Source organism: Gambusia affinis, linkage group LG09 (genome assembly GCF_019740435.1).
Source record: "Gambusia affinis linkage group LG09, SWU_Gaff_1.0, whole genome shotgun sequence".
Lineage (NCBI taxonomy): Eukaryota > Metazoa > Chordata > Actinopteri > Cyprinodontiformes > Poeciliidae > Gambusia > Gambusia affinis.
In genome coordinates, this window is record NC_057876.1 from 17638321 (window position 1) to 17651585 (window position 13265).

Below are 13265 nucleotides of genomic sequence, written 5' to 3' on the forward strand. Positions count from 1 at the left end.
TCAAAGATGTTCACATGCAGCTCTTTCTTTCAGTATGTGATGATTAGGAACCAGTAAGAGTATCTCCAGAATCCCCAATTCCCAACTGCAGTGCAAAACAAAATGCATCATGGACATGATCATAAGCTTTCTTCAGAAACACAAAACATGCAGACCCAATCTCTGAAGTAAAGATGTTTGTGCCACTGAGGAAAGCTACAAAGTTCCTCCTGAATCTGAGGCTCAGCAGTGGTTGAAGCCTCCTGTCTGGTAGAACAAACTTTTTCAGGCAAACAGGAAAGTATCATCTCTTGACAGCTGGAAATCCATCTTGGGTTCCTATTTTTAATTAGGCCCACCATCACTAACAAAATCCTCCATGCAACATTAGAGAGGCAATCTGACACCATCTGGAGTGATTCTCCAGACATCTCTATATGGACCTTTAATATTTGCAAAAGGTATAAAACAGGTCCTTCACATTTCAGATTATTTTTGAATAAATAAAGAACAAATGCAAATAAGTACCCAGAGTCATAGGAAGATCATTAGATTTTTATAAACCTTCTTGTCTTTTATTTGTTTAATGCATTTAGTTTCCAAAAAGAATGATTCAGTTACATTGATGATGTAGTTTACAGTGATTGGGCTCCACACTGAGTACATGACATGCATTTAAGAAAAAAATTAAATAAAAAACACAGTATACTCTTATTTTACATTCTTCACCCTGGAATAATTTTCACCCTGAATAACAAATGAAGAACTGAAAAGAAAGTTCAAAGCAACAACATTCAGGGATTTATGTTTAGGTATTTTGAATTGGACACACGTCACCAGTTTAAAGTTTTAAAAAAGCTGCTCACTTCCTCTCTTTTCCGCCTTCTTCATTTGCAGATGCTAAAAGCAAGAGTGATTTGCAGATGCCAATAAATCAGTCAGTGTAACAATATTAACATATTGTAGTGCAAATGCCAACAAAGACTGGAATGTGTTCAAAGTTGCTCAAGTGTTTATCAGAATATCTCCTGTCCTTACAGGGAGAGTAAACATGACGATGACTGAGCACTTGCATCATTTACTGGCAGGATTCAGCAGGGCAGTAAGTTCATATCAAAATGTTAGAAATAAGACAGATTTTGTGACATCTTCCATACAAGCTAAACTTTATTCAAAGATTTTTCTTCACTCTACAAAAATGTTCATTAATTTAGTTGTTTTTGACTAGAAGAAGAACTGATGTTTATAAATATTTGTTTCTGGGGCTCCTGACAACAGAACATGCTTTGACAATCCAGTCTTTTTGTTTATGCTTTTCCCACTAATGATCACATAAACATTTAGGATGTTAAAGAGGAATATCAGGAGGGAGCTGATGTATCTGGGCATCATTTCTTGTCCTGTCAGAATCTTTTGTCTCTCACACTCCTAAATATGCTTCTGTCCTACTAAAACACGAATGTTTCCTAGATTGTCTTTTTTTCTAGCCATTAAAAAAATGCATTAAACTACTCATTGGTTTTTATGTATCTTATAAAGCAGGATGCAACAGAAATGCCACACTAACCTCACATTAACAATGTGGAAATAGCCCTTTTCAAAGACAGTTCACATGCCGTGACGCCTTGAGATGAGTCCCGCTGAGAGACTATGTTACATACAGACAATGTATGGCTGTTGTTTCCACAAAGGGCCAATGACAAATGGTAGTCAAATCTCTTTTTCCTAGCTCCCATGTGTAGGTGTATTTAAGGTTTCCCAAGTACAGCAGGTGAGAGGGGCCTGTCCTTTGAAGCACAAGATATTTAAGGAATCTTTGCTTGGAAGTAATTAATGCAGGGGATTATCCTCAGATTAGCCAGTGAAAGTGGAATGCATTAAATAAAACAAAAGCGTTAAACACATGTTTAATGTTTGTTTTCAGTGAATATATTTCCAACTGGCCTGTTGCCTTTCATTTGTTACAAGATGTTGGCAATAACCCAACAAACCAGGTATTTAAAGAAATGCATCATATAGTAGCTACTAGTTCAAACTTTTGGCCTGTAAAAATCTTTCTGATTACAAACGCGTTACACAAGAACCATGTCATGATAAGCAAAAAGCATAGATTTTTGACAGAGGAGTCAAAACAGCCCATTAACATTTGATTAAAGCTTTAGAAAAAAACATCAGGTGTAATTTTCCATCAAACCAATAACACAGCACACAGTTACAATGGTCTCTTGTACTTTGACTGCACAAGACTCCACTGCTGAAGAAAAAAGTATTAAGTTTAAAGCTCGCTAGAGAACATTTGGAAACTCCTGGGACACTATTCTGGCCAGTCCAGCCTGAGAATCTTTGAAGCGAGCTAAAGATTAGGGTGATGGTAATGAGGCGTTTCAATCTCAAAAACCTGGATCTCAAAGACTGGTGAAAATATACAAACTGCTGGTCAGCAATTATAATGTATTGTTAATAAATTATTTTGTCAACTTATACCTTTTTTACATTTTTTGCTATTTTTTAAAGAAGATGCCCATCTCATTTCTTATCAGAAATAGATTTCTTAGTTGGACAAAATATGATTGGAATTTTAAATCTGCCAGGTTTATGAATAATTTTGGATTTAAATTTAAAAGGCTGGAAGACGGGTGTGCTGTGGTGGCGTAGAGGGTAGCGCAACCCACATTTGGAGGCCTTGAGTCCTCGACGCGGCTGTCGCGGGTTCGATTCCCGGACCTGACTGACATTTGCCACATGTTTTTCCCTTCTCTCCTTCCCCCTTTCCTGTCAGCCTACTGTCATTTAAGGGACACTAGAGCCCACAAAAAGACCCCCTGGAGGGGAAAAAAAAAAAAAAAAAGGCTGGAAGATAAGACACAGTTAGTGATTCCAATCCTAACCCACATTAATTATAAATTTGTGCTTTGGTCCTGAATTTTTAGGACAAGTTTTGAAAATGTTGCTCATTAATTGTGCTTGTTTGTTGGTCTCACCTCTTCCAAATCCTCCAGTTATAAATTTAAGTCAAGAAAACAGCAGTTTATTAGGGCCACTGCCCAAATCGTGGGAGGGGAAGTGGCAAGAACCGGTGCTTAAGGAAGGACTTGCACCAGTTTCGTAGTGGAAATTGCCTCTTTGTTATGTTTTTTCTTTCTATTTTTTATTCAAATTAGGGAGCAAAAAGGGGCAGTGTTTTTGAAATCACATGAATTATTTCCCTGCTCTCAATGCCTTTATATTTGCTTAACATCCAAAAAATACAAACTAAAAACTCTCCACTTATTTAACTGAGAAAGCAAAAAACATGAAAGACTCCTCAAGCCCCAGATAGATCTGATTTTCTGGATTCAATGCACAGATTCTGTTGCCTAGAGACTCCTACAGAAACAGCAGCTCAAGATTAAACACATATTTCTTTGTGTGTGACATTCAGTTTACTCTTGTCTCTACCAAACACTTGCATGCTCAATATCTAGAAGGAATGTGTTGAGTATCTTTTTTTCTTCTTCAGGCATGGCACAACTAGGAGACAAGATCAGCTTCTTCCTCTGCACATTATAGCTCAAAGACACATTTACAGTTTTAAACAAGGACTATGTGACTCAACAACATGGTCTCACATCACAGACATGTAGAAAGACACATATAAACACGCACACACTTACAGTTCACATATAATACACAGAGACACTTCTTGCAATGGATTCTTTTTTCTATATATTTTTCTTGCGTATACATAAAGTATACAAGATAGTGGTGAAGATTTACAAACAGAAACATTTTGTCTAATTTTATAACAGAAAACAAACAGACAGCTTCAATGTTGAAGTATACTGTTTTTTTTAAATCATTTTAAGTAATTATTGCAGTCTAAACAATATGGCTTTGTCTAGTGAAAAATCCTATCTGAGCTAGAAAATGAGTAAAGTAAAGGAACAGGTTTTACAGTGTGCAGCTTCATTATCAGTCCTATTAATCTCTAAATTTATTTACATTGAAACAATGTATTAATCACACAAGCTGCTTAACTAACCACTGACTCGCCATCAGGTTGTTTAGGAATGACCGACATGCTTTGTTTTACCCATGAACGTCCATATATTCAAGTACTTTCACTAGAGATTGTTGCTGAATTACAGTACATCTACTCAAATACGACGTGACGAATCACTATAGTCTTTTTTTTCAGACTAAAAGATGCAGGAAAGTGAAGTACTATCAGCTCTTCAGGCAGTGAGATGCAACAGCTCACACACCCGTTCCTCTCCGGCTTGGCCTAAACTTTTGTTTTCTACGCAGTACGGCAGAGTTTTTCCACCAGCAAGCAAACTGGTGGCAACGAAAGAAACAGAGAGATCTCACCAGGATTTCTTTGGTCTTGATGTCGATGAGCTTCACTTGAGGTGAACATCGAAAAATAACAATCTTGGTTGCACTGAAATAAATTTTTGCAGCACTTTAACAAAATAAAAGAAACAGTACTTTCAATTGTTGCCTTATAAGTAATATACATTAAAATATAATAGTGAAAAAATATAATAAAGCATGAGTTTGTGATCTAAATGAGCAAATATTTGTCAACCATCAATGATAGGAGTAAGAGATACTCCCAAGCGTTTCAGGGTTGAGTTGTTTGATTGTCTAAGTGAATCAGACTGCTAACTTTGTTTATACTTTTTACATCTGTTACACAAACAAACATGAAATTAGTCAAAGGGTTATGGAAGATCTGTTTGAATATAAAATTTTCTAGTTTTCAGCCTGCTTAACATTTTGTTTTTACTTGATGGCAGTCTAATAAGCTGTTGGCAATTTCTTTGTGAAACAAAACGGCCTCTTGAAGGATTTCCTGAACACCTTTGTGCGAAAAATAGTGCTATTTTAACACAAAATAGATCATTCCAAAAACTGTCTTTGAACCACTACACTGACTCACAGATTAATCCCTCACTTACGACTTCCTCTGCAAGAGGAGATGGTATGAAGGCACATGTCCTAAAAACGTTTCTAATGTAGCAAATGTCATTGAAAGGCCTTCTTTAGGGTTGTAAAAGTAGAAAACGCCCACTATGGTGACTGAAGCTTGCTGGAAAACGTGGTGGCAGTGCTCTTTGAAAATGCGTGCACTGTGGAATGTTGTTCTCCATTAAAGGAATGTGACAAATGCTTCAATCTAAATCAATACACAATAAAAGTAAGAAAAGGGTAAAACATGCACTACCTGGCAATTGAAAGGATAATGCAGGAAAAACCAAAAATTCAAACAATAAAATCTTTGAAGAGTAGAAAAGAAATAAGTAAAATGTCTCTACAAAGGCAGTGTGCAGCCTCTAATAGTTTGAGAAACCCCGCCCCCTCCCAGATCCTTTATCCTCCTGACAAATTTTGAAACTCAAACATCTACAATCAAAGCCATTTGACATATAATCTCGACCCAAAGCCCCCGACACAAAGATCCCTGCTTCCCCATCGCCCTGCAGCCTGGCCCCAGGCCAGAACGGACCCTAAATTTAGGGTTCGTTTGATTCGCTTTGTTTTTCTGTTTTACTTCTTGAACATATCCTGTAGAGGTCCGGGAAGGTACTTAAGGACAGTGTCGAGAATGCTCTCCTCATCCTCTTCGTCGTCTCCGCAGCCTCTCGGGATTGCCTTCTTTGGGCGTGTCAGCGATCCCTCACATGCCTGCTCCATGGCTGCTTTCTCCTCCGCCTCCTTTTCCTCTTTCTTTTTCAAGCCGTACTGGCAGGCAGAAAAACAGGTGGTGGGAAGAGGAAGACAAAGGAAATTAATCCTAACTCTATTTAAGTCTTTTTGTTCACCTCGTAGCTTGTGCAAGAGAATTCAATTATATTTGATTTTCCCTTTTGGGATTACGATAAATTACAAGAGATTGGTTGGAAATTTTAAAAAAGAACTTAATTTAATAAAAGCATAAATGACTCTTTTAAGTTAAGGAGAATAAGCTGATGGTTTTGTTTTATTTAAACAAGCAAATATTTCATTGTTAATTAAACCTTAAGAAAGATCATGAACACATTGTTGCAGGGTGACAGCTGCTTGACATGAAGGTGACAAGAGAATTTAAGGATAATTTCTAATGGACAAAAACACAATGCATACACATTTTCTTATTTCAAGAAGAAACCATTTCAAACAAAAAATTTCAGCAAAAATGCTTATGATTGAGTTTTTACACTGTCTTGATTGGCAGACATGAAACATGACTGAATTTATCTTATTTTTGACATATTTAACTTTAAATAAGTTCTATGAGTCCAAATAATTTCCCAAAAATTTTATCTAAATTTAATTTCTGAAGCTGAAACCTTTGAAGACAGTCTCAAAGAAAAGAAATAATAAGTGGATTCTATAAACATGTCAGGAGAAAGTAAGGAGCTGGATTTTGTCAGATGCAACACAACTTCAGGTTGAAATGGTAATGTTTTGAACCCATTTGATCGACATCAGAAATAACAACCCATCTCAAGCATGCTCTAACAATCCCGTAATAAGGTCATTATCATAGGCTTTACAGACAGAAACACAAACATCCCACAATGCCTAAAATACATTGTTTGCATCAATAATCAGTTGAGCAGGGGAAAAGCATGACATGAAAAATGGCCCAATTTAGTTGCTGTAGTGTATAAAAAGATTTCACCTCTATAAAGTATCAAAAACAGCTTTGATTTGTAGCTCTTGTGGCACCTCTAATAATATAAATAAGAAGCTGGTCTTCTGTAGCTTGGACTGCTGGAAGTATTTTTGGCTCTAAGCAGCGTTGATCAGAGTGAGGTATTTTTGATCAAATGAGCTAAAGATTGAAGCTCTTCCACTTTGTCATAAAAGTGGGACGCTGCAACAAAGATGAAGAAAATGAGGCTAAAACAAAGCCTTTCAGAAAATAAGCTGTCCTAGATCAGAGGAGAATGTTCTCGTTTCTGTTTATCATCACTGCATATTTTGTTGACAGGACTAGAGTAGCTAAATATTGACCACAGTAAAATACTGTAAGAACGTCTGCTTAGATCACACCATTTAAATTCATCTTTCTTGATAGAGATGGTCAAATTTAATTTCTTTTCTCATAATAATTTATATTTATTTACCTTGTCCCTGATGGTCTGTCGTACTTTTTCCCTCTCTGCCTCCATTCGGGCATGTTTGGCCTTTCTCTCCTCCTCCTGTTGCCTCAGTGCCTCCTGTCGCTCCTCTTCTTTCTTAGCTGCATCCGGATCCTTCTCTTCCTCCCCACCGAGCATCTTACCCATGTCCTTGGTGGCCCCTGGACCGAGGTCAGGCAAACATATGTGGTTAACAAGGATCCCAACAATTAAACAAACAAGAACTCAAACTGTGTAAATGTCAGTTTTTCAGAGATTATTCTGCATTTAAAACAGAAAGTTGCCATATTTTACATTTCAAACTCAGCATTTCTTGAGGATTATGTTGTAATTGGATGAACTGCAGATCCTTAAGATGTCTCATAAACAAGGCAGAAGAAGAAGAGCCAGTTGGACAATTTTCAGAGAACAAATGAGGCCACGGACACATTCTTCCGTCCGGTGTCGGCCATCTGTCCCACCTACCTGTGTGTAAACATTCTGGCACCACACTGATCGTGAATTACAACTTTCAACTTCTTCTTCATGTTATGTAGCCAATGTATTAAAAGGTCAGAATGTTTCTACATGGCGTTGTTGATTATTCACACAAAGAGTGACAGTTTGTAATGGAGTGAAAGGTAAATAGCAAAGCAAAAATGGTTTGATTCTCAGATATTTTCTTTAAATTCACCACAATCTAAAGCTTGGAAATAATGACAAACCTTGAAATTATTAGAGATTGAAAAGATCTTCCAAAAGTTTATGATTTGTGCCATCTTATATCAGTGCAGGCTGACCACATGTCGGTTTAAATTTCCCTGAGAGAGATACCTCGGGGTTATTTCATATTAGGCTTTTTTCTGCATCTATTCTTAAAACCAGATAATTTCTTCGTTTTTTTAGAAACGTCGCTCCCCAGACATCAAAGCAACATATCAATAATGCTGTTGTTACCTCAGTCCGATCAATAGTAAATACAGGACCACCTGAGAGTGTATGAATTATGGATTGTCCAATAGAGAGAAAACTTCATCTTAGTATTGATCTGCCTCTCGGGCGCTGGCGTAAGGACGGCCTGGCTGGTGGCCTGCTTTTCCGAGAAACCCCTTTGTTAGACCAGAACCTGAAAACAGATTCTGTGTGTTTGACACCTGAGATTGTTCATTTGAAGAAAAGCAAGAACAGAGTCGAGAAACACCAGAGGGAAATCTGTTTTCTGCAATGAATCTTCTGCTAATGCTGTGTGCCAACTGGAAAATGAATGATTTAGGTCATGTTATGTACTCTAATGTATGTTTTCCATTTCTTATATTGTTTTTCTCTTGTTTATCATGATGTTGTGATGCTGGAGATTATACTTAAAGCATGAACTGAACCACCTTCACATCGTCTCACTCTCAAGGTAGATGTCTGAATTATTGCAGCGTACCTGGGTGTAGAATATCAGGACAAACACCACATATCAGTCATGAGGCACGGTGGTAGAGGGATCATGATTTGTGCTAATTTTGCAGCCGCAGGAACTCGTCACCTTGTTGTTTTTGAGTCGAGCTCAAACTCCGTACAGCAAAATATTTATGAGCGAAATGTGAGGCCATCCTTTTGACTGCTGAAGCTTGACCCAAACCAGGTCATCAACAGGACAATGACCTGAAACAATGACGCCTCCAGAATATTTTTTATAGGGGTTGGAAGATGAGGCCAGTGGAGATGTATTGGGTTTTACATGTATATCTTGTTTGAATTAAGATTGAGGTTTGTTTGAACTGAAAACATGAGTCAGTGGGGTAGCAAGTAATTGGGGGGGCATCCGGAGGGGCTCAACTGACCCAAAACAAATCAACAAATCATAAACATAACGACTAAAAAATAAAATATTCACAGAGTTACAGTGGTCCAGCCAAATCCCAAAATTTCTAAGATGTTGAATCATGGGGTATGAAATGACGAATGAACATGATCTTAAGTCCCAGCATTAGATCAGAACTGGAGGTTTTGGGACATTGTGTTGTTCCAAATACAGAGGTATTATCCTCGATGCATCAGTTCTGGGTTTAATCTCCAACCTTCAGATCTTTGCTGCATATCTACCTCCCTGCCCATTTCCTGTCTGGTAGATGTTAATAAAAACCACTAGTGTCAAAAAAAAAATCTTCTTTAAATAAAAAAGAATGAACTTGGGTTTATTTATGTCTATGAAAAAGTGATATACTAAAACGGGGCCCTAATAAGGCACAGAAGAAGCAGAACAATCTGGAGCAAACTGTTCCTTGAAGCCGTCATACATGACTTGAAGCACACCCTCTGGGGTGAGTGAGCTGAAGAGAGGCAGGTCCTGTCGCTCAGCAGCAGACCCATGCAGAGGCCCTAATGGCCCTGCAGCGCAGAGTGTTTGCAGCAAACTTGAGGTTGACAAATTAGCGCTCAGCTGGTGGGAGGAACGGGCAGTAAAATGTTCCAGTGGACTCACTGGGGAGTCGGGTTAAGGTCAGGCCGCCTGATGTGGGTGCTTCAATGTGTTAAAACACTCAAATAAGTGCAGGCATGTTTGCAAACACCTTTGTGTCAAGGATGTAATCTATTTCATTTCCTTAATTTTCCATAAAATTAAACCTCAGCATTTTTTTAAATAAATATAAAAACCATAATTAATTTAAATGAAGCTACCTTAGAATTCAAAAAGAGAGAAACATTAAAGCCAAAATCTTAGACTCTACAGAGCACAGAACAAATTAAGTGTCATTGTGTTAGTATTTAGAGGAGTGAGTAAACCCTGGGACAGCAATGTCCATGTGATTCACAAACAGCTATACTTAATATGACTAAAGTACTAAAGAGGAACAAATAGAGAGCAGAAATGTTAGAAACAACCCGTTAGGCTCAAAATGATCTTGACACACTTCTGAAGAAAAACACTGGATATGTTAGATTTATTGGGCTTCGTAATGTCAGTGTTATCTCTGTTATCTTCTTCTGTCCTATTTGTCATTTTATGCTCTACATCTCACTCTCTTCTGTTTTTTTCTTGAATCTCATTTTAATAAGATATTTCAGCCCTAGCTTCATCACATAGTCTTCATGTTCTTTTTCTTCCTTCAGTAGGAACCCAAAGTCTCTTTCTTTCTTGTCCTTGTGTCATTTTTTTTCTTTCCTTGCATTTTCTTGGCCCTATCCAATCTTTGACCAGTTTTAGTTTGGCTCTCTAAATAAACTCACACATTTCTATGTTGTAGATAAAGCTTATGTTTCGTTTTGATACATCTCATTGTTTTGTGTATTTAGCATTCTAATTCATTCGTGTTCTTCTACCAGAAGGAGTTTAGTGCATGAAAGCTTGAAAGCCCTAGGTTGGAAAAGTAAAGTCTGTTTGGCAGATAACGTATTTAGAGACATTGGCCTAACTACAAAAACTATGCGTATGGAAACCTAACTCTTCACATCACTCCAAATGTGTCTCCCCAGTGGGGAAACATTGAGGTGCCAGCCTCATCTGATGGAGGTGCATTTCTTCTGCAGACAGAGAAAAAAACAAACAGAATTGGTAGGAAGATGCATGAAGGTAATTGCGGGTGAGAATGCTGTATACCTACATTTTTGGAAATGTCAAAATAAAAGAGAATAATTTTCCTTCCACTTCACATTTTAACACCATGAAGCTACGATAAAGAGGTGCAAACAAAGTTGGAAAGAATGAGGGGTGAACGAAGAGAGTTAAAGTCGGATAGATGAGGCGTGCACTGCTGACTCCTTCTCCAGCCTGTCAGATGGATTGCAGGGCTGCAGGGGTGGAAGGGTTTGAAAAATTGAGCTAATTTAAATAATGGATCACCTCTACCTCCAAATTACACCCTCATAAGTCACAAGAGAGGCTAAAATCCTGCACCATACATCAGCTGGCATGATCCTGTTTGTTTTGTAGCACTAACACCTGCTTGATCCTCACATGGAAACCTAACACATCCATACCAAAGTGCTACTGAGCAGTACAAGCTGTCCGGGTCTTAGAGCCTTTGATTAAACTGCCTTTCAGCTGCAGGTTATCACAGAATCCTCGCTTGTTCATCTTTCTCACACCTGCACAGGAAATGAAACAGAAGTCTGGACGCTGCCTGGTCCGAACGGCCTAACACTGGTTCTACAGTTATTATCTCCTCCTTATCTTTCAGTTCAGCTTCTTTATGAGAAAAGACAAGGACGTCACAGGTTTGATTTTCTGATAAAGGAAGGAAAAGCAGGATGTTAGAGTTTGAAACAGAACTGACAGCAGAATGAACACTGGAGATGTTGCCTTCGACCCTTCATGTGAATTATTATCAGAATTCAATTCATCAATATCTCTTTATCTTGATCAAAGCAAAACCTTTCTTTAGATAAACGTAGCACAAATATGAAACACAATAAAATCAAACAAGGGCCAGGAGGTGATTTTTATACCTCAGCCTGATCAGTGAAGTCAGTCAGAGGTGTAGATATAAACCTCCTTTGACTAGACCTGAGGTTCTCCAACACAGTTTATAGTGAAATGCAGAAAAACAACGGAAGTGAGTTAAAGTTCTCCTTCAAAGAGTGCTGGCTTCTGATTTTACATACCAATATAAATCCAATTGAGTGTCAGGCAAATAAGAACTGTCTAGTTCAAAGAGAAAGGGTCAGCTGCACTCTACAGATTCTCCGTGGGAGGTAAATTATGACCTTTCAACTTGAGATTGATGGTTGGATGAAAGCGTGTGACAGAGCCAATTAAAATTCAAAGAATGAAGAAGGTGGTGTGCGGTTCTGCTCCATGAAGGGACTGTTCAGGGAGAAGTTCATATAAAATGTGAAAAGGAAGAAAAACGGTGACACGGCTAACAGGAGGATGTGAGAATTAAATGACGGAAAGTTTGACGAGTATTACATACTTGCTGTCTATGAGTAAAATGTTGAAGTTCAGGCTCCAGCTAACCAGGAGGAAGATTAGTTAATAAAAAACTTTGCTGCTTCATTGCACATTGGGAGACATCTTTCCTTTTTAAATATTTTGAATGCATGTGGGTTAGAAGAAAATGTTTTCTTGTTTTATTCTCCCCAACCTTGGTCAGAAAATGTAATGTCTAAAATTCATATCCATGTAGACCTTGGTAGTGGCAGCAACATAAGTGGAGATGTCTCTTTTCATATTAAAATAGTTTTGTTTTGTCAAGGTAGAAGAAATAATGATCAGTTTCTAACAGTACTTTTTATCTTGAACCCTTAAGTATCACCTAGAAAACAGAAGGTGAAGAGAAACTTATTTTTTCAGCCCATCCAAAAACACGTAGACATGACTTTATAGAATACAATTGAAAGTTTTGGAATTGGAGTCAGGAGACACCTGACAGATTTTCTTTTTCCAAGAGACATTAGGAAGTTTGGCAATAAAGTCTTTGGCATTTTTGACAAATGAATCTGTTGCATGTTGACATACTCACCAAAAAAAGCTAAATATTGAGTGAACAAGTTTATGCAACCAGTTACTGCAGCTTTGATTTCTGTATGTTTTCCATTAAATAGATTTGTTTTATTTGTATTCATAAATGTCACACTAAAGGTGGAGTGAGGTGGAGAATTAAAAGTGATAGCAGGTTGCTATTATGGCAGATTCATAATGTCTCCTCGGAGTCAGTGAGACTTCTTGAATCTTAACATCAGCTACATTAGCTCCATCAGTAGTTGCACAGCTGAAAAGTGGAAAACAGATGAGTAAAAGTCAAAAGAGGAAGAATTAAGAGAACAAATGTTGAGTAAGGAGAGAGACAAAATAGCATTCAGATTAATAGATTGGATTAAAGAAGGAGGAGAAAGGAAAAAACTGAGGGACGACAGGGCATGAGCAGGGAGGATAAATTAACGGGAGCCAGGCTGAAGGAGGGAGACGAAGGGCAAGTTGAGCTGAAAGGAATAAATCTAATTTTATTGTGGCTTGGTGGTCACTGAACTGATGAAAGTAGATGAGGGGAATGATTTAAAGAGGCATGACCTCTGGGCCTGGGGGCCCTTGACTTACAAGAAGATCCACAGAGACATCTTTATGTTGTTTTCAATGAATGAGAAGAGATGTGGAGGCCAACGGGTTTAAAGCAGAAAAAGATTACGATTGTGGGACTATAAAAGAAAAACCACAGCCAGGAAAGACTAAAAATGCTGTTGATCATGTTTCATAAAGGTTATTGA

General features: G+C 37.9%; 1 protein-coding gene across 2 annotated transcripts in view; it reads right to left on the minus strand.

The window, feature by feature from the left end:
- Window positions 1-530: 530 nt before the first annotated feature.
- LOC122836994 (complexin-2) overlaps window positions 531-13265 on the minus strand; it is a 29578-nt gene continuing 16843 nt past the window's right edge. For both annotated transcript variants that reach the window (XM_044127040.1, XM_044127039.1), the window contains exons 3-4: window positions 7077-7252; window positions 531-5706 (exon numbers count right to left, since the gene is read on the minus strand). In XM_044127040.1, the coding sequence (XP_043982975.1) occupies window positions 5512-5706; window positions 7077-7252 (371 nt within the window). In that variant the 3' untranslated portion in view covers window positions 531-5511. The remainder of the gene's footprint in view (window positions 5707-7076; window positions 7253-13265) is intronic.